The sequence below is a fragment of the Theobroma cacao genome, chromosome 5 (genome assembly GCF_000208745.1).
Source record: "Theobroma cacao cultivar B97-61/B2 chromosome 5, Criollo_cocoa_genome_V2, whole genome shotgun sequence".
In the NCBI taxonomy this organism is placed as follows: Eukaryota; Viridiplantae; Streptophyta; class Magnoliopsida; order Malvales; family Malvaceae; genus Theobroma; species Theobroma cacao.
The window spans coordinates 23,219,920-23,241,701 of NC_030854.1; the positions used below are offsets into that span (position 1 = coordinate 23,219,920).

Genomic DNA, 21,782 nt, shown 5'->3' on the forward strand with positions numbered 1-21,782 from the left:
ATTACGATTTTGCCCCTACACTCCAAAAATCACCAGAATTAAACTTTTTCACTTCCTATCATTAAATTATACTCCAAATAGTTAATCTTGGTCAAAAATTTCACTCCATGATCAAATTATTATCTTAGGTGGCAAAATGACGATTTTGCCCTTGAATATCAAAATTTCTAATTTTACCCCAAATGAACCCTCGAACTCCGAACAATCATTTTTAGTCATTCCTTGACTATAAAATATTAAATTTCATCCTACAATTCCTATTTGAACTAGTTCGAGGTTAAATCAACTCAAGTGTACCATTAGGTACAATACCGAGTTTCGTCTATTCTTAGGTGTTTTTCCTTGCATAATAACATGCTACTCAGTGCATGTATGTCATGACATGTGTTTATAGTGTCAGGTTTTATAGTTTGTGTGCTAGATTTTAGTCATAGCCTAAAGAATCACACTTAACAACTATTAAGAGAATTTTTAGATACCTCACAGACACTCAAGGACTAGAAATATGGTACTCTAAAGACTCAACTCTTAGCTTAGTTAGATATTCAAATGCTGACTTTGCTGGTAGTAGAACTGACAGGAAAAGCACTAGTGGAACATTCCAATTTTTAGGAAGCATGCTTGTGTCTTGGTCTAGCAAGAAGCAAAATTTAGTAGCTTTGTCAACAGCCAAAGCAAAGTATGTTTCACTAGGTAGTTGTTGTGCACAAATTCTTTAGATCAAGCAACAATTAAAAGACTATGGAATAACTATACATAACGTACCAATATACTATGACAACACAAGTGCAATCAATATATCAAAAAACCCTGTGCAGCACTCTAGGACAAAGCACATTGAAATTAGACACCATTTTATTAGAGACCATGTAGTGAAAAATGATATTAAGATAGAATTTGTGAACACTTTACATCAATTAGCAGACATTTTTATCAAACCTCTGAATGAAGATAGATTTTGTGAGATTAGAAGAAATTTAGGGATGATTAATATGAAGGAATTATAGGAAAACCTTTGGTTCTCACATAGAAAACAGAGTGCATTCAGTCGACTAAGGAAATCTTAGTCAACTAAGAGTGGTCTGACAGCATTAAATAATAAGACTCAGTCAGTTTAGAGAAAGAGGAGTAAAATGAGGTAAAAATTGGGTTTACCGGGTGCAAAGAGAATGAACAAAAACTGCCAAAGGTGAATAACCAAAATTTTAGAGGGAATTTTGAAATTATGAAGAAATAAAAGTAAGGCAGTACTTAAGGGAAGGTGAACAATTTTTCTAAGAAATAAATGCTGACAACCTCTCATTTTCTCTCCCCTGAAACCCGTTGCTCTAAAAACAAAAACCCAAATCTTCTTGTTTGCCTCTGAAACTGACTCAAACCCTAACCATTAAAAATTTCTAGAATCAAAATGGCAAGAACATCTCAAAGTAAAGAGATATCAGAAAAGAAGAAAGGGAAAAGGTCAATGGAGGAAGGAACATGAACGGAAAGTATGAAGAAGAAACAAAAAATCATGCCTGCTTCAATGAAAGAAATATTTGAGAAACTAAGAGAAAAGAAGCAAAAAAATGACAAGAAGAAAGATACAAAATCCTCACTCCATAAAGGTACTAATTCTTCTTCTTCGAAGTTTAGGAATAAGTTGCATGAATATAGGTTCAAAAATATTGAGAATGCACCAATTTCCTATGTATAATTTAATGATTGGAAGAATTTTGATGAAAATGTAGAATTCCAGACTAGTTTATCTGAGTACTTTGATGAACTAAAACTAAAAAGTTACAGCACCTTTAAGAATAGGTCTTATAGTGCAAGTCTGGTTAAAGAGTTCTATTCTGGCATTGCTTTGAAAGAAAAACAATTAGTAGATTCTAATGATTATGTCGAAGATGGTTTGAATGTATATTTGAATGGAAAAGAATTTGCTGTGACTGTTGAAGATTTAGGAAACCTGCTGAGAATAAAATGTAAAGAAGGTGAGTATGAGTTCTCAGAAAAATATGACCCATCCTCATTGTGGGAGATTATCATCGGAAGGAAGGAAAAATACTCTTCAAAGAGCAATTTAGGTTTGATATTCAGCCATCAAATTAGGATTTTACACTATTTTATAGTAGCAAAAGGTAGAAGTGGAAGCCTTAGCTACATCAACCTCCAGGACCTTTGGCTGATGGAACATGCCTTTAACGGGATATCTCTAAATCTGGGAAGATATTTGATTGAAAAAAATGAGAAGTGCCTGTAGACTTGATAAGGTTAATCTACCATATGGGAATGTCAGAAGAAGGGAATATGGGCAAAGAGGTATGATATGGACTTGGTAAAAATCAAAGATCAAGCTATTTATTATGGAAGCTTGATTAAAATGGGGTATATACTCGATGGGAAAAGATTCATTAAGACCCCCAAGACTGGTCCAAGAGAAGAACACAGCCTACCTACTCAACTTGAAGGAGCCTCTTCCAGATTCTTAAATGAAGTAATTTTTAATTTGCTCATAAGGATCAATGGAAAGCTGACTAACCAAGGAGAAAAGCTATAGAAAATTGAAGAGAAAATCACTGAGTTGGAAAACAAACTAAAGAAGAAGGAAAACATGCCATCTGAACGTATGACTGCAGACAACTCTGCAACATCTAGCATTGCACCAGCACAACAAGGTGCTAAAGGTTTAGCTAAGCCAGCAGAAAAATCTACTCCTCATGTTGGAAGTTATGGCATTCAAGCTGAAGGTTCCACCCACAAATCTGCCAGTCCTGTTCAGCAGACTAAAGACTCTCACCAAGGGGATGATCAGCCAGGCAAGACAACCTCTCCTTAACTTCAAAGCAAAAATGAATTAGAACAAGGGATTGAAGTGGTTGGTTCAGAAACAGAGAAACACTAGGCCTCTCCTCCAAATTTAGAGGAAGTTTTCATTATGGATGTCTTCCACCAAATGGTTAGGAGGGACAAGCTGAAAAAGACACTGTCAGGACAAAAACTCAAAAAGATGGTGGAGATGTAGGAAAATGAAAGAAACCTGCATCAACTCCCAGAGTAAAGGCAAAATTCGGGAAAGCAAAAGCCACTGCAGTATCACCAACTGAGGCAAAACCACCAACCAAAGGAAAGAAGACTATGGCCACCAAGACAAGTTTTCTCTAAAGAAGAAATTCTTCCAGGTTGGCAGAGAGATCTAGACCAGTTTCAGCCTCTTCTCCTCAAAGTCTAGTCTCTATCTCAAACAAGTCCTCACCGGAACCTTCCCCTAGAAAGTTATCACCTCTCTGAGAGCCCTCTCCTTTTCCTCTAAACCCTTAATATGGCATTGAATCCTCACTCTCTGACACATCAAATGAATAGAAGCCCCTTCCTTTGATGTTGACAAAAAAGGGGAGTAGAATGGCAGAACCAGAGAATAAATTTTTTTAAAAAAAATGTCAGGGTGGAGGAACCAAGAACCTAGGAAAGAAAAGAAAGCAGAACCAGGAGCAGGAACTTAGAAAAATAAGAGATAGGAAGCAAAATAGTCTAAGGGCAATTTCGAAATATTTTTTGATTAACTGCTATTTGTGCCATGTTGGCACTTGAACACCTAAGTTTAATTCTGTTTTTTATATGGCTGTGTGTGAAATGTGAATGCTGATATGTCTATGTTGTTTAACTACTTAAAATTGAAGTCTGCTGATATTTTGCTATCTTGGTATTTTTACTGTCATGAACAAAATCTGCTGATGCTATTTTGATATTGATTTACAAGCTAATAAATTATTTTCAATATGGCATTGAGAATAACTTCTGTTTATAAATAGATATAGATGTTGTGCATAGAATGTCAATTGAATCATGAAGGGAATAGATAAAATCTGATGACTATATGCTGTTGACAGAACTCTTCTACATTCTTTATGAAAATCCGTCGACATTCATTGCTATAAATCATTCTAGATTTCTGCATATGTATATACACATATATAGTCTAAGTGTATAATGTCATTCTCTCTATATGACAAGAATAAAATTTGCTAGAATAAAAGTAAGCAAAATATGCACATACTAAGGGGGAGCATATACTTATGGGGAGCAATCCTCATTTTCTATAAAAACTAAAAAGAGTTAAAAGACACTATGCTGTTAATCAAGAAATGTTTTGTCATCATCAAAAAAGGGGGAGATTGTTGGCTCCATTAGTTTTTGATGATAATAAAACATTCTCATTTATTTGTGTCTAATACCTTTACTTAAGTGTGCAAGAAAATTAATATATGAAATTAATTAATTAACTCTTCAAAAAGTATATCAAAAGAAAAATAGGGATAAAAATAACAAGATGCAACTGTCTAACAAGGAGGAAGCTTATTGGTGAAACAAGGAAAAATGTTGGTTGACCAAGTTTCAAATTGGAGGAATGGCGGGCTGAAGAGTTTGAGAAACAGAATCAACTTAGTCGACCAAGTTAGTCGACTAACTGCTCTCTGCCAGAATCTGCAACCTGAAACAGAACCAACTTAGTCGACCAAGTTAGTCGACTAAGAGCTCTCTGTCTGCAATTTAAACTAGAGCACTACAAGACAGATTAACGGTTAGAACTCATCCTCAACTATTTCCAACGGACATAAAACTACCAAACTGCCATCAAAGTTGCTTTTTCAAGTATAAAAGGGTCTTCCAACAATCAGAAACAAGTTTTTAGAAGCCTTGAATGAGATTTGAGCTATAGAGAGTTGAAAAACTAAAAAATCTTCACTACACTTAAACGCCTACTCTTTGCATTTATATTTTGCACTCAATCTTGTACCAATCAGATCAACCAGTGATCATAGGTACTTTCTTTTGCTACTCTTCTTATATTCTTAAAATGAGGAAGTCACTCTAAGGGGTTGTTCAAGCTTGGGATAACTTGATTATTGTAGGTTGTGGTTGAGCCTTGGAAAAACCACTTTGGGTTTTAGTTGAGCCCGTGAAAAACTAGTGTAAAAGGTTTTGGCTGAGCCTTGAAAAGTCATTGTAAAGCTTGGTAAAAGCTTGTGAATTTCATAGAATCTTAGTGAATTTGTTGGAAAAATCCTTGGTTGGATAATCAAGGTAGTGGATGTAGGTCTTGGACCGAACCACTCTAAATTGTTGTGCATCTTGTACTCTGTTTTTATTTTCTTAAGTTTTGAAAATTAGTTTCTAATATTGTTAAGAGTCAAATTGTGCTATTCACCCCCCATCTAGCACATATTATCGGGACCAACAAAATCGATATTCATGGATGATTAACTAAATTTTAATCATAAATATCATATAAGTAACATTTATGAAGAATGACAAATTTTATATACCAAGAAGTAATGAATTCCACCAAAAAATTTAAACACAAAAAACATATTAATGAATCATAAAACGTATGAAACACAGGGATAACCAACCACATATTTTAACTAAAAAGAAATTTGCCATCAAATTTATAATATCTTGCATATGTAATCTCAATAAAATTTGACTTTAAAGAGTAAATCAATAAATGAAGAGAACATAGAAGAAAATAAGTGCACTATTGAAAACGAAAGTAACGGAAAACACTTTACAATGTGTGATAATACTTTGTCTTAATGTTGCACATGCTACAAAGCAATAAACAAATTGAGTTGTAGATTCATAATTTTTTATGAATAGGTTTGAGGATGCATTAATTATATTCTGCTACATCTAAAGAAATTATCCCTGTGAACTCATAAAAGAAGAAATGTGTTGACAAAAGCTTTAATTGGCCTAATAATTATATCTCATCCTCAACTTTTACCTTTTCCTTCCCTCTAAAATCAATTTAGCAATGCAAATATCATTTTCTTCTCTAATTATTATTTAATAATGCTTTATATTTTTTCGTTATTAACCAAAATTTTGTTGCTTCAACTATGAGTTGGCACTGCAAATGTAAACCAATCTGTTTGAAATAGAACAAATATAGTTTAAATATAATGTAAAAATTAACCTAAGCTAAATACTCAGTTAATCAATCCTAGTAGCTTACAAAACCAAAAATGACACACAAATGAATAAAGAAACCCATGAAAACAAAAACCAATGAGTAATAGCAAAATTTTAAGTTCGTTGAAGTTGAACATCATTATCAGCTTCACTTTCCACTGCAATATATAAGGAAAAAAACTACCAAGTAAATTGCTTGCAATCGTTATAAGCACTAACACACAAATTGAAGTAGACTCTTTTGCAAATCAAAAGATGAGAAAGAAATCAATAACAAAACCAATGAATGAAATCTAGATGAAAAATCAGAATTCCAATAACACAGGTGCACAAAACATCATTGCATGTTCTTATTGAATACTGCAACAACCAGACAAACTAACAAGCAACTGAAACCTGTCAATGTCAACGTTTTGAACGTTTGCCTAATCTATTTTCCCCTACAGTAAGAAAAAAAACAAAAAAAAACTATCAATTTATCCAACACAAACATTATCATCAACTTTAGTTTTCATTACAATGTATAACAAAAAACAAAAGTATGAAATAAATTGCTTACAATTTTTATAAACACTAACAAACAAACTGAAGTAGAGTTCCTTTTAAAGCAAAAACTAAGAATGATATCAACAAGGAAAACCATGTATAAATGAACAAATTTGAGATCGAAGACCAAAATAGCAATAATAGAGGTGGAAAAGAACATGACTCTATGTTTTTATTGAATACTGTATCGAAACCTAATCTATACATTTTAATGACAAAAGTTTGAACTTTTGTGTAATCCATTTTACCCAAATAACAATAGAAAAATAAAAAACCAACTATCAATAATAACAAACATATTAGTTTATTCAACGTGAACAATATTATCAAGTTCATATTTCGTTAAAAATAAATAAGAATAAAAAAACCATAAATACTATCTAAGTCCATCTTTAGTCTTCACAATCAATCTCACATAGAGATTTTCCATTGCAAATTAAGAACTTGTAAATTCATTTTAATAAACAACTGCAATCATAAAACTATGATATGCTCAAACAATAAATAGTAAATAGTCACAAACAAAATCGACAAAAAAAAATATAAAATCCACATCTAAGGAAAAAAAACAACAAAAACATAATAACGAAACTCATGAAAAAATGCACAAAATTCACATTTAACATAAAAATACCAACAACAGACGCATAAAACAACACGACACCGTGCCCCAATCAAACCCATTTTCCCAAGACAATAGCAAAAAATAAAAACCTACGGAAAAAGCCTTTAAATAACAGGAAAAAAATAATTATAGTAAAATTGCAAGGAACATGGTGCATAACGAAGAAGATATCCTTCAAAGATAACTAAACAATCTAAAGGTTAAAACTTCTTTACACCTGAGAAAACCCTAACCACCAAAGGAAACATAGAGAAAGTAGAGAAATCCATATACACTATAACACAAAGAACCTTGAGAAAAAAAAACCAAGATTGAAAACCATGGCTAAAAACTCCTAGAAATCTAAAAAAGAGCAAGTAAAGACAATAGCAAGTCAATGATGGACATTAACAAGACAGTGCTGAATAACCAATACATGACACCCATTTCATGCCAAACACGTTAACCAATTGTACAAAATCGAAGAGGTTGCTCCGAATCCTAAAAATCCAAAACACTATCACATGAGCCAACAAACAGATAGATGTAAGCACAAAAAAGATCTACAAAAAGAATTATCCAGCCCCATGTCCAAGCTAACTCGAGGAGAACTCTGAAAGTTTAAGGACGATAAGAGAAAGAAAATGCATAAAAAATAATTAGTCATTATAACGACCCCACCTCGGTCGCTACTAGCGTCCGAGACTTTCGAGGAATTCCGCCAAGTCCCGAACAAGCCTCATTTGAGATTTTCGTTAGATTCATTAAATATACATTTACATACATAAGTGAATAATATTAATTGTACTATTATTTACTTCATTCGAATAATAACAATTAAATATCAATCATAAGGCCTTAAACCATTCATGTCCATGAGTTTACCACATTTTGCAACATCTAACAATTTCTTTATGACACAACCCTAGGCAGCGGAGCAACTTAGAGCGGGTTAAGAGATGCCTTTACCTAATCTACAATGGACCGTATGCACCGATGAATACACGCTAGGCTGATCCCTATCTACAAAAAGGGAAAATAAGAGGGGTGTGAGTCTCACAGACTCAGTGATCATCGACCCCATGAGTAGGCGAGGAAAGGAAACAAACATAAATATGGGATATTTATAAAACCAAGAGTAGGCGTAGAAAACACATTCCATTAAACTGAGAGATTTTGTTTTTATACCTTGCAAGTCTTAAGAATAATAAATCACAAGTAAACATATATGAAAACGGTTATATTTAAGGTACTAAAAAAAATCTTTAAATTTTGATATTCAGTCAATAGTAAATCCAATGGCAAGTGTAGAATGAAGAATCTCAAACATAAAAAAATGCGAAATAATTGATCACCAATAAATATGTAAATTTCACTTGCCATTCAATGGTAAATTTCAAGTGTTAATGCCATGCACTGTGTAATAAAAATCCACAAGTAAGCATCATCCTCGAGTAGGTTTAGTATAACCCTTAGGCTTACTCTCTCAAACATCATCATCTACTCGTGGGAACTGCCCACGCCATTATATATAAATTGAGGCTTCAGGTCCCCTTTTTACCTACTCGTGAGAACTACCCACGCCACTCAATATGAATCGGGGCTTTAGGTCCCCCTTTACCTACTCGTGGGAACTACCCACGCCACATAATATGAATCGGGGCTTCATGTCCCCCTTTTACAATCAAATAACAATACTCAACAATTACTACTTTGTGCACAAAGACCACACTTAACCTATTGTGGTAACAGGTCCTACCCAAAGTATCTCAATCACGTTAAAATAAAAATCATTGCAATTTAATGCATTTGTAAAACATGACAGATCAAAAGCAATATAATCATAAATTGAATGTTATACATAATTTATTTCAAAACATGGCATATCCATCAAATCAGCATGTTAAGTGAAATCAATAAATTTTTTATCAAATCCCATGAATCAAATAATGACCATTGGCCCAAACATCACACAAGCTTGTAAGGTATGATTTTGAAGCGAAAAGCCAGTCAAAGGTTTGTTTCCCCGTAATTAAAATCTTGTAGATATATACTTATATATAATATATAAAAAAACGAATTTAAAATCCTTGATTGCAATCACAAACAACCTAAGGCTTTCTACCAACTCATGCTTTCCACAATTTCGTGAACCATCAAAGGTAATATATATAATATATTTACAAGGATATAGTTTTTTGAAATTTAGCACCCATTTACCTCACAATAGCAGGACGTTACTTCGCTATTGGTTTATGCGTGTATCTAGCTATTCTCTCTTCCTTTCCCATTTCTTTCTTTCCCTTTCCTGCTCCTCTTTTTTTTTTTTTTTCCTCTTTCTCTTCCTCTCTTTTCTCCCCTTGTTGTCGGCCTTACTCCCAGCCGACGTTTCTCTTCTACTTCTTTTTCTTCTTTCTTCTCTCTCCTCTTTTTACTTTGGCACCACCGCTTCCCCTTTTTCTTCCTTCTTCATTTTCTTCTCTTTTTTTCTTCTTTCTTCTTTCTCTCCTCCGGCACGTCGCTACTTTCCCTCTCTCTTAAAATTCTACTTTTTCTCTCTTTTATGCCTGACACCTTTCTTTTCTTTCTTTTTCCCTTTCCTTTCCTTCTTGTTCAATTGGCTGGCCCCATCATCATTATTTCTTCTCCCTTTTATTGCTATTTTATTATTTTATATTTTTTTTCTCACTTGGCCCGCCCCATCTTTCCTTCCTTTCGTACAGGGTGTTACAATCATCATCAAGATGGGTCGAGCAAACAAAAGGACACGGGAAAAGAAACATAGGAAAATGATCAATCATGCCCAAGCCCACCTGAGGAGGAATCTAAATCCATCAAGCATGCGGCCTGCCCAAACTTAGCACAAACCTTCCCCAAACCTATCACAAAGACCCTAGTCAACACGCCATGCGACTAATTAAATAGCTAATTAAATGTCAATTTTTGGGATCGCCATATGTCACCTTAAGGGAGTCTTGGGCTTACTTTTATATAGAACTAGAGTTATGATCCGTGCGTTACACACAGGTCAAGAATCCATCTGTCAAAAGATGAGAAGCCAACAAACCTATGATACAACCCCTCTGACTCCCAACCCATCACATGTCAGGCCCCCAACTTAATCTTCAAGAGCTTTAAAACCCTTTTTTCAAGTTTCAATGTGGATACTCTATTAATTGACTTATAGCAAATAGGCTTCTTTTTAAGTATGTTATATATTCATATTTTTTTACTTATCTTATCTTCCTAAAATTGGTAATTATAATGTTTTAGGAAAATAAAATAAAAAATTTATATTTTTAATTATTATCTACAATCTTATCCATATATGTCTATTTTATAAATATAAATGCAATGTTTTACTAATTATATATAAAAGAATATAGATTTTAAAATCATTCCCAACATTTGTATATTAGCAATTAACATAAAATAAACATATTTACTTTTTATTCGTATTAATCAAATTATTGTTGATATATTCTTTCAATTTATTCATTATCTTGTAACCTATGAAATTACTATTTACCCAATTGCATATCATTTTTATTTTTTTATAAAATCATTATCCTCTAAAACTAATGAAAACATTTTTCACCTACTTTACCAATCACCTATATATTTTATTTTCTTTTCTTTTTCTTTATTCCATGTTTGTACTCTATTTACTACACCAATAATTTAATTATTTTTTATATTCAAGGTTTTAAATAAAACAAAAGAAAGAAAGAGTAGAATAAATACAACAAATCAAATAATAAAAAATCATCAAAATATTTTTTTGACCTAATATTCTAATTACCTGTGTTCTTTTCCTTTACTTACCTCTCTTTTCTTTCTTTTTCTCTCAATCCAAATGGCCCATCAGCACAAAACCAACCTAGCATTGTAAGGCCGAAATAGATAGTTCCAGCCCATAACATATTAAACCTACCAAACAGAAAGGTCAAAAAAAGATTAAAAAAGCTCAACCCAAATCTCATCACACCTAGACTAACCGTTAGCTCCATAATAATCAACTACCAAGATTTAAATTATTATTACTTGAAAACGTGGCCATCCTCTTAATTGACATGTGGCTAAATGAGAAAGCCCCAAAGTATGTAATTGTTACGAGCTGGAACTCCCATCGAGCTCGTGACAACCGCCGTGACGTCCCGATAGACATTCATTATCCGGAATGTTAATCGAAACCTCGCAAGGCTTAACATCAGTTTTTCTCACTTCCCCTATGAGTATTAGTCACTAAAATTGTGTTTTGAGATATTATAAACTATTTCCAATTCAAAACAATAGAAAAATAATTTTTTCTCACAAGGGCATTTTGGTCATTTTTCCTCAAAAATCTCGAAATCCGCTAAAAATGTAGTATGCGAGTACAAAACACATAATTCATAATAAAAAATAAGTTTAAACATCTAAAACCTTCACTTAAAATGAAATTATGATTATTTAGATATAATAAAAAAATAAAAGAAATATTCAATAAAATATTCTATTTTCTTATAAAATAATATTTTTAAAGTTATACGTAAATAAATTTTTTTGTAGTAGCGTAAAAGCAAAATAAATTCATGCATACTGTAATACAGTAAGCCAGAGTATTTAACTTAATTTACAATAACCAGTGGGCCCTCGAATAACTAAAAGAAAGGAAGACTGTGAACCTACAGTTTGGAGGATGCAAATCTAATGGTAACCTCAATGAAATCGGCTATCTATAGCCTATTTTGAGCCTGAAATGGGTGGAAATGAGGGTGGTGAGATTATATAATCCCAGTGAGTAAACAAATACCATCTAAAATATCTAAAGCCGAGTAAATTGAGACATATAAAATAGTTTAACATACTATAATTCATCACCTTTCAACTTGTTTCAACCAAATAAAATCAATTCATATAAATCGAGTAATCAACATGGCTTATGAATTTCTTAAAACTTTGACTCGTGCCAAAATCATACCCAGTTATTAGGGATACCCTGATCGAGGGTTATCCCAACCGAGTCCGCCAAGGCTGTTAAAAAGTTATGTACGCATAAATCATGTTTTTATTTTCAAAACATAGTCGTTCCTTGGCGTTAGCTGAGTTCACCCTCACGTGGTGGTTTGACGTGAAGTGAACTCTAAAGTTATACCTCGGGAGTTACCCTACTCGCCTCTCCAATCGAGGTAAAATATAGCAGGATTCCGTGCCCCTCTAATAAGCTGATCCACAGAAAACCCGCCCACTGCAGCAAGTTAAACCCACCATATAATAAAATTTGCAATAGCATGACATGGTAATTATTTTATTTTATTTTATTTTACAGCCTTTCAAGGCAAATCAACAATTTATACATTTCCAACACATTTATCAAATCAACCATTCATGCCAATATTGCCATAAGCCAATCAATTAGAATCATGAATTTACAACACACAAAAACAGTCTCCAATTACTCTATTTTCAAACCATCATTCAATTTTAAAACAATTTTATAAAATCATTTTCATTAAATCACATTTTGTTTATAAAACCAAAAAATTAATCAATTAATTCATTTTCCATAAAATTCACAAAATCAAATAAAAACATACTTTAGATAATTAAGATGATGATAAGGTTACTCACTATTTCGGGGTCGAATTCCAAGTACTCCGATTCTTTATTCTCGGGTACTATCTCTTTACTTTTGCCAGAATTATCACCATCTAGACATAATGCACAATAAGCCATTTACTACATTGTGCTAAATTGTTATAAAACCAATTCAGGCTTTATACTAATGTATGAAATGGGATGCAAATTGTTCGGATTATTGTCTAAACACGGTGTTCTACACAAATTCAATTGTGTACCTAAATTAAACGGTATTTACCTAATTCGATCTATCACTCGATTAATTGGCCAATACGTCCAATTCAATTCCAAATAATTTCATTTTTCTCCCAATACTCCTAATCATCAAACACAAATTAAATAACTTGAAATATGGCAAAATCATCCTCACATTTTCTCTTGGAAAATTCGGCCATGGTGGGTGCATCAACACTATAATTTTTCCTATTTGATTATCATACCATAAATCACTAATTCCTAACCAAATCACTTGAAATAAAATCAAAATCATCCTCAATATTCCACATGGAGAATTCGACCAATGATGGGTGATGGGAGAACATGAATTTTTCTTGCTTGATTTTCATGCTACACACCACCAATCAACTAAAAACACTAAAATACATTGAAATCTAACCAAATCAAGCATCAAAACCTCTCTCCTAGGGTTTGATCAGCACACTATCCTTCATGATATCTTGTGATTCAACCATGAAAAATGCAAAATAATGCATGGGAAAGGTAGATCACAAGTCAAAATCAATAAATTTTACATTTGATTGCTTAATTACTTGAAATTCACCAATTTTCTCTTGAATTTTCACCTTAGGGTTCTTGTTCTTCCTTTTTCTTCCTTTGTTCTTGCTTTGGCCGGCCATATGAAGAGAAATAGGCTGATTTTGTGCTAATTTATAAGGAAAAAAATAAATGGATGAGATTTTGACACATGTCACCATTCCATTGGTCCATGTGTCATACGTAGCCATTAAGCAATCTCTCTCCACTACTTAAATTTTCTCAATTATCCATGATAATATTGAGTAAAATCCATGTGCTGGACAAGTGTTGGGTGGTGTAAAATTACAATTTTACCCCTAGGGTGGCAAAATGACTATTTTACCCCTATGCTCGAAAAAATGTCAAAATTAAAATTTTTCACTTCTCAAACTCAAATTATGTTCTAAATAGTCAATCTTGATCAAAAACTTCTTCCAACATTCCAATTTTAACCTCGGGTGGCAAAATGACCATTTTGCCTTTAGGTCATGAAAATTTCAATTTGACTCCAAATCGATCATCGAACTCCGAATCACCATTTTAAGTCATTCTGGGGTTTTAAAATTCTTAATTTCATCTTAAAATCTTTATTTGGACTAGTTCGATGCTTAAATCAACTTAGTTGTACCATTTGGTACATTGCCGTCCTTTAACGATTTTCGAGATACCCAAGTAAGCAAACATGCATTCTTATGTAAGAATGGCATAATAAACATATTGTAGAGCTAGGCTTGACAGTAATAGATATATATATATATATATATATATATATAGAATAATATAGATTTTAAAATAATTCACAACATTTGTATACTACCAATTAACATAAAATAAACATGTTTACTTTTTATTCATATTAATTAAATTATTGTTGATATATTCTTTCAATTTATTCATTATATTGTAACCAATGAAATTACTATTTATCCAATTGCATATCATTTTTATTTTTTTATAAAATCATTATCCTCTAAAAATAATCAAAACATTTTTTCACCTACTTTACCAATCACCTATATATTTTATTTTCTTTTCTGTTTCTTTATCCCATGTTTTTACTCTATTGACTACACCAATAATTTAATTATTTTTATAATCAAGATTTTAAATAAAACAAAAGAAAAAAAAAGTAGAATAAATACAACAAATCAAATAATAAAAAAATCATCAAAATATTTTTTTGACCTAATATTCTAGTTACGTGTGTTCTTTTCCCTTACTTTCCTCCTTTTTCTTTCTTTCTCTCTCAGTCTAAATGGCCCACCAACACAAAAACCAACCCAGCATTGTAAGGCCAAAAATAGATAGTTCTAGCCCATAATATATTAAACCTAACAAACAAAAAGATTAAAAAAAGTTAATCCAATTCTCATCACACTTAGACTAACCCTCAGCTCCACAATGATCAACTATCAAGCTTTAAATTATTATTACTTGAAAATGTGGTGTGAGACCTTGACCCCTATAGGCTCGTAACTAGGCATAGACGCAATAACACGAGTTAGGGGTAATTTCGTCATTTCTTTAGTAAGCCCCTAAAAGTAAGTTTTAAACAATATCATGGCCTAAATAGGCCTAAGGCATAAATGGATGATTAAATAAGGGTAAAATGACAAAGGAAACAAAAATTTTGATGATTTTCACGGTAAGGGCAAAATGGTCATTTTTCACCTCGGGTCAAAATTTTTAAGTTTTCATGAACCCGAACATTTCTAGACCAGTATGGACCTTGTCCCAGTATCAAAGGAGTCAAAAGACTGCATAATAGATTGGAGGAGAATAAGCTAATTTGTGGAGGGGCATTTTGGTAATTTAAGTGGAGTGGATAAGCTTGGGCTATAAATATCTCTTTCTTCCAACAGCTTCTACATTCTTCAGCAGCTTTTCTTCTTCTTCTTCTTCTTCTCTTTCACATTGCTTCCCAACCTCCATGAAAGCTTGTTAAGAAAGCTCCACAACCTTCTTCAAATAGCTCCAAATTTCATGCTTTTGGTGCACCCTTTCCATAAACCCTTGTGCTCTTCCACTCTCTCACTTAAAAACCCTTGAAAAAATCTTATTTTCATACTCTCTCACTAGTTAGGTGTTTTAGAGAGAGAAAGAAGAAGCTTCAAAAATAGCTTGAAAGTTTTGGAAAGAATTTCAAATACAAGCTACCAAGGTGAGTAGTACACTAGAATTGAGTTTTGGTGTTGAGAATGATTAGTGTTTAGATTTGGGGGTGAATTGGTAGTTGGGGTTGTTAATTCATTTTAGAGTGCTAAGGGTAGTGAGAATAGATAGCCATTTAAATGGCCATTGAAAGCTTGCTAAGAGAAAGCTTTAGAATTTATAAGTATGTGGCTTGAATTAATGGTGACACTAATGTGATAATAGGTTCCAACGAAGCCCCATCACCCCATTTAGACAATTAGAGAAGTAGAGTCGACAAAGGGTTCAACGAAATACCGGTGAGTGGACTTGCATTTCAAACTTGTTTCGAGGAATGTGAATGATTTTATCCAACTTGTCTTTGAAAATGTGTGCTAGGGAACAAGCCTTGATTAAAATGTTTTTGATATTGTAAAATGGGAGATGTGTATAAGGATGAATCCATATGTTTATTATTATGTTGGTATGTAAATATATATCTTATGAATATGTGCTATGTATTGATGAATGATGTTGGGTGGTGATGTTGAGGTGTGTGAGTAAGGAGTGCACACATGACAATGATAGAGTGTGCGAGTAGGGAGTGCGAGTAAGGAGTGCACACATGATGATGATGGAGTGTGCGAGTAGGGAGTGCACACATGATGATGATGTATGTATATGTAAATGTGTGTGTTATAGAAAGTTCATAATATGGTATATGGTTGAAATGCCTATGAATTTGGCATGTTGAACTTTGGGAAATCTTTATGTCCTTTATGTTGATTTTGTCATTTCAACAGGATGGTTTTTTATTAAAAGGAATGAAACTTTTTCTCACTGCTCTATTTCTCGCTACAGCGAGAATGAATCTCGTTGTAGTGAAAAACTATTGGGTTAGAGGGGTAAGGCTGGTCGAAAATCTCACTGCAGCGAGAATGTTACTGTAACTTCTAGCTGCAGCGAGATTCATTCTCGCTGCAGTGAGAAACTTTCTATTTTGTGACCAAAAATTTCGCTGCAGTGAGATTCAGCGAAAAACTTTCTGTTTTGCTCTTCATTTGGTTCGGTTGCTACCCTATTTTTCATTTCTTTGGTATCATAGTTGAGCATGGACTTCCAACATTAAGGAGTAAATGAATTAAGTTTAAAATGAGGAGGTTTGGTAAGAAACCCTCGGCTAGTTAAGAAACCCTCAGCTAGTTGATAATTTAAGTCAAGTGTCGCTGCAGTAAAAGTTCATTCTACGCTGTAGCGAGAATGCCTTTTCGCTGCACCAAGGACCCGTCGTTTATTTGACCTGATTCGCATGAATGCTATTAAAGTTTCACTCTTCAAATCTTTTGTTGAGCATGGACCCTTTTCATAAAGTGATTTACTCAAGTGGGGTTTACATGAGGGGTTTTAATAAAAACTAAAATAAATGCATCATGATTTCGTTAAACATTTCTTATTGTATGCTTGTTCCTTTTCTTGTTCACTCACTGGGTTTATACTCATTATTTTCAACTTCATATTTTTAGATCAAAAGGCAACCGGTAACTAGGTCAAGGTGCCCTTGTAGATTCGTTTTCTTGGTAGATATCTCGACATTCAGTAGCCGTACATCATTCGGGTCTCTCCGCTGGAAATCGAGTCTTCTTTTTTCGATGTATAGACAAACTTGATGTAAATTATTAAGATACATGTTGTAGACAATGTACACTTGATTGGTATGCCACAATGAAATGGCAATGCTTAGTATTATTTTGATTCAAAGTTATAAAATGTGACTTAGCAACTTTTAATGGAATAGTGAAAAGGTTATATTAATAGGCTTGTTTGGGCTTAGTGGACTACGTCCATTGGGCCCATGCGCCGGTCATGGCTCGGAATTTGGGTCATGACACGTGGTCATCCTCTTAACTAACATGTGGCTAAATGAGCAAGCCCTACTTCCTTTTAAGTATGTAATAGATATATATATACCATAATATAGATTTTTAAATCATTCACAACATTTGTATATTAGCAATAAAATAAACATGTTTACTTTTTATTCATATTAATCAAATTATTGTTGATATGTTCTTTCAATTTATTCATTATCTTGTAACCAATGAAATTACTATTTACCCAATTGTATATCATTTTTATTGTTTTATAAAATCATTATCCTCTAAAAAAAATCAAAACATTTTTCACCTCCTTCACCAATCACCTATATGTTTTATTTTATTTTCTTTTCTTTATCCCATGTTTTTACTCTATTTACTACACCAATAATTTACTTGTTTTTATAATCAACATTTTAAATAAAACAAAAGAAAGAAAGAGTAGAATAAATACAACAAATCAAATAATAAAAAATCATCAAAATATTTTTTGACCTAATATTCTAATTACGTGTTTTCATTTCCCTTACTTTCCTCCATTTTCTTTCTTTCTCTCTCAGTCCAAATGGCGCATCAGCACAACCAACCCAGCATTGCAGGGCCGAAATATATAGTTTCAACCCATAACATATTAAACCTATCAAATAGAAAGATAAAAAAAATTAAAAAAACTCAACTCAAATCTCATCACACACAAACTAACCCTCAATTCTACAATAACCAAATACTAAACTTTAAATTATTATTACTTGAAAACGTGACTAACCTCTTAGCTTATATGTGGCTAAACAAGGAAGGCCTTTTAAGAATGCAGTAGGTTGTAGATAGATATGAAAATGGGCTTTTGTCAAACGGAAAGAAGCCCAACATATGTTAATGATCTCGCCCTTATCTACCATCTAGAACCAACTTGTGTGGTTCATCGGAGGGGTATAGTTTTGTCAAAGAAGAAGAAAGCAGAAGGAGAAGTGGAGCATTACATTGGATTTGGGTGATGAAGCTCGTCACTTGTAAGCATATTAGTTTGGAAAAGTTTTGATTCCTGCTACTTATATTCTAAATTGTTGTGTTTTTGGTTTCTACGTTGAGAATTTAGAAAAAAGATTGCACAGAAAATAGAAATGGCATTGCAACACACTCTCGATATCCAGTACCGGTATTGGTTGTCTCCCGCAAAAGAGAATAAACTAAAACCTTTTCTTCTGTCTTCCTCAGCCAACCCAAACTTACCTAAGTTGCCTTTCTGGGTATGTTCTTGGTTCTTTTATTCCTTTCTCTCGTTTTTTTCCCTTCGAAATTAATTTCCAATTACAAATTAGTACTTGTTTGAAAAATGCAGAGGGGAAGTTCCATTAGAAATGGAGTAAGAACACATGGAATGGTAGAAGATATTGGAAAGAAATTTGCGGGACGAGAATTAAGTGACAATGATGATGACGATGACGATGATTCATCAACGAAAAAGGGTGAGATGGGTGATGCATATCATTTTGATGATGACGAGCGACGTGAATGGAGGGCCAAGATTAGGGACGTTCTTTGTAAGCATCCTGAAATTCAGGAGGAGCTTGACCCAGTTGAAAAGTTGAACCAGATGCAAAAGCTTCTGGCTGATTATCCTCTGGTTGTAGATGAGGACGATCCAGATTGGCCTGAAGATGCTGATGGCTGGGGTTTCAACCTGGGCCAGTTCTTTGATAAGATCACTATCAAGAATGCCAAGAAGGATAAGGATGATGAGGATTATGATAGTGAGAATGAAGTAGTATGGCAAGATGATAAGTATATTCGTCCAATCAAACAAATTAAGATTGCTGAATGGGAAGAGACTGTATTCAAGGACATTAGCCCTTTAATCATTCTTGTGCACAACCGCTACAAAAGGTTAGTTTTTCTTTCCCTTTCCAGCAAACAATATACAAAAAGAAATAAACACTCTGAGTCTCAATATGTTATGATCTGCACAGGCCAAAAGAAAATGAAAGAGTTTGGGATGAGCTGGAGAAAGCTGTGCACGTCATATGGAATTGCAGCCTGCCTTCACCAAGAGTGGGTATCTCTATTTGATTGTTTCTGGTACCCCTGCATTCTTCCTTAAACCATTGGTCCTAATTTATGGTACTCATTCAGTGTGTAGCAGTTGATGCTGTAGTCGAGGATGCTTTGGTCTCTGCTCTAAAAGTGTCTGTCTTTCCAGAATTAATATTCACTAAAGCTGGGAAAATTTTATACCGTGAGCAAGGTACGTGCTTAAATAAACAGTAATCATCCCAACTTCTTGCCATTGTCTTGTTATTGATGAGATGAACTTGTAATCTGCTGGTTGTTCAGCTATTCGAACTGCAGATGAGCTGTCGAAAATGATGGCATTCTTTTATTATGGAGCTGCCAAGCCACCCTGTTTAGATTGTATTGGAAATAGCCAGGAAATGATCCCATCAGTTGCCATCAAGAGATAAAACAATTTGGTAGTTACCAACCAGTTGCCCTAAACATTTGTATCAAAAATTTTGATGTGGATGTAGTTAAATTTATCTATTAAATGGTGGTTATTGTATTATTGTAAATGATAAAAATGGTTGACTGATTCTGTTTAGGTTATATTGAGAGGTTTCAGTTTATTGCTTTTCTTACATCCAAATTAACTGCTGCCTGAATTCAACTCACATTGAAAATTCTAGTTATTTGGCATGTTTGGTGTTTGGAGATAAAAAGGAATCAAGTGTGCTGCAGGAATGATGAGAGAATCTTCCTTCTCTTGGCAACAAAAGCAGCACTAATTTATGAGAATTCATATTCCATTTTTTATTCAACTCTTTCATATAAATCAACAGTTTCATCACCCTATTCCAGCTCCAATACACATCTTCTTGCTCCATTGGATAATGTCATTCAGCATAGGTATGTATATCACTCAAACTCTTTTATTCAATTTCTTCGATCCATTGGACTTGCTCTGCATTCCTTCCCTGTAAAAAAGTTAAATCAATGATGACTTCCAACTTTGTTTGATGATATGAGTGTATATTGCTCCTGTGATCTGTCTTTCCTTGACATCATCCAGCACTGCCCAGATCTTTGCTTGGATGTATGGCGGAGCTCTTGATGGAAAACCAATTTATTGACTCTAAAGATGGATTTCTCTGAAATACCTCAAGGTACATTAAATTAGAATGACATGAGGAAAAGTGTCAATAAGAGTTTTTTTAGGACTTGCCTCTATTGTAATATTCCTATGGTTTTTAAATTAACTGCTACCTTGTGAAATTTACTCATTGTGAATGTTAGAACGGCAAAGTTCTTTTCAGAAATGGAAGTGAAAGGCAAACATCTGCTACAGGTTTGACCAATCAGGTTTGCATTTTGCTACAACACTTGTGTCTTTGTCTTCCTCTTCACTCTAGAGACTATAAGGGATTTTCATGTACTAAAAGATAACCCAGAATCGTATCCACAATGCTTTATCTTATTTGGTGGAATAATTGATTTCCGGTGGGCTATGCTCAAGCTTTTTAGTAATGTCAATGAGCCTAGATTCACATATTCATAAAAGTATGTATTAGTCTAGTTAATTTGTTGCAGGTGTTGGCTGTGAAAATTAGAGTTTTGCATGGTAGATCTTCTGAAATTATTTGTGTTTGATGAAGGCAGGAAGTTGTGCACAATTTTCTAGTTAAAGTTTTAAGCTTGAAGTTTGTTTAGATCTGACAAAAAGGAAAAAGTTTGTGTGATCAAATGGGTTTTTTTGGTAAGGTGGCATTGCATTTAGATCTTGTTGACCTTGATTCAACTTTCTGTAAGAATCTCACCTTGATGCTATATCTTTCTACTTTATGCCTTATGTATTTTTTTCATTTTGGTCAAATGGTGCCTAGATGAACCAATAGTTCACAATTGTAAAGATAGTAATGTTTTTCTGTTCTTTTAATGGAAAGGGTGGTGGTAGAAAACTGCTCATTTAGATTTTATAAATTAGAAGTAAAAATCCAATTCTCTGTTGGGATAAAATTAGAGAGTTTGTCATTCCAGCTCACTGAAATTGCGGGTCTTGGCATAAACAGTATCTTATAATGGCAATTATGATAACAAATGCTTTAATGCATTTTATTGCGGGCATAATTAATCATTTTAGTGATCCTGTTAATCATAAACATATTCATCATTCTGCAAGGTCATGTGTGTTATTACAAGGAATAGAACTTTCACAGGTATGACAAATGGTGAAAGTTGGAATGATGAACTTGACTTTAAAGAATGTTAGACTCATGCCACCGTTCTGGATAGATTGCTAG

General features: G+C 33.4%; 1 protein-coding gene and 1 long non-coding RNA gene across 2 annotated transcripts; both read left to right on the forward strand.

Moving 5' to 3' along the window:
* LOC108662062 lies at positions 15,606-17,407 on the forward strand. The gene is made up of 3 exons (XR_001927839.1): positions 15,606-15,647; positions 15,863-15,936; positions 17,140-17,407. It is a non-coding gene; the product is annotated as an uncharacterized LOC108662062 (long non-coding RNA).
* On the forward strand, positions 18,390-20,125 carry LOC18598736. Its single transcript, XM_018121151.1, has 6 exons — positions 18,390-18,500; positions 18,706-18,737; positions 18,830-19,374; positions 19,458-19,539; positions 19,621-19,732; positions 19,822-20,125. The coding sequence occupies exons 1-6, from the start codon at positions 18,485-18,487 to the stop codon at positions 19,947-19,949; spliced, it is 915 nt and encodes a 304-aa protein (XP_017976640.1). The 5' UTR covers positions 18,390-18,484; the 3' UTR covers positions 19,950-20,125.

Excerpts from the sequence above, each read along its gene's own strand:
- LOC18598736 (XM_018121151.1), top strand. Across the intron at positions 18,738-18,829 it reads TACCTAAGTTGCCTTTCTGG|AGGGGAAGTTCCATTAGAAA; the intron begins GTATGTTCTTGG and ends TGAAAAATGCAG. Across the intron at positions 19,540-19,620 it reads GCAGCCTGCCTTCACCAAGA|TGTGTAGCAGTTGATGCTGT; the intron begins GTGGGTATCTCT and ends GTACTCATTCAG.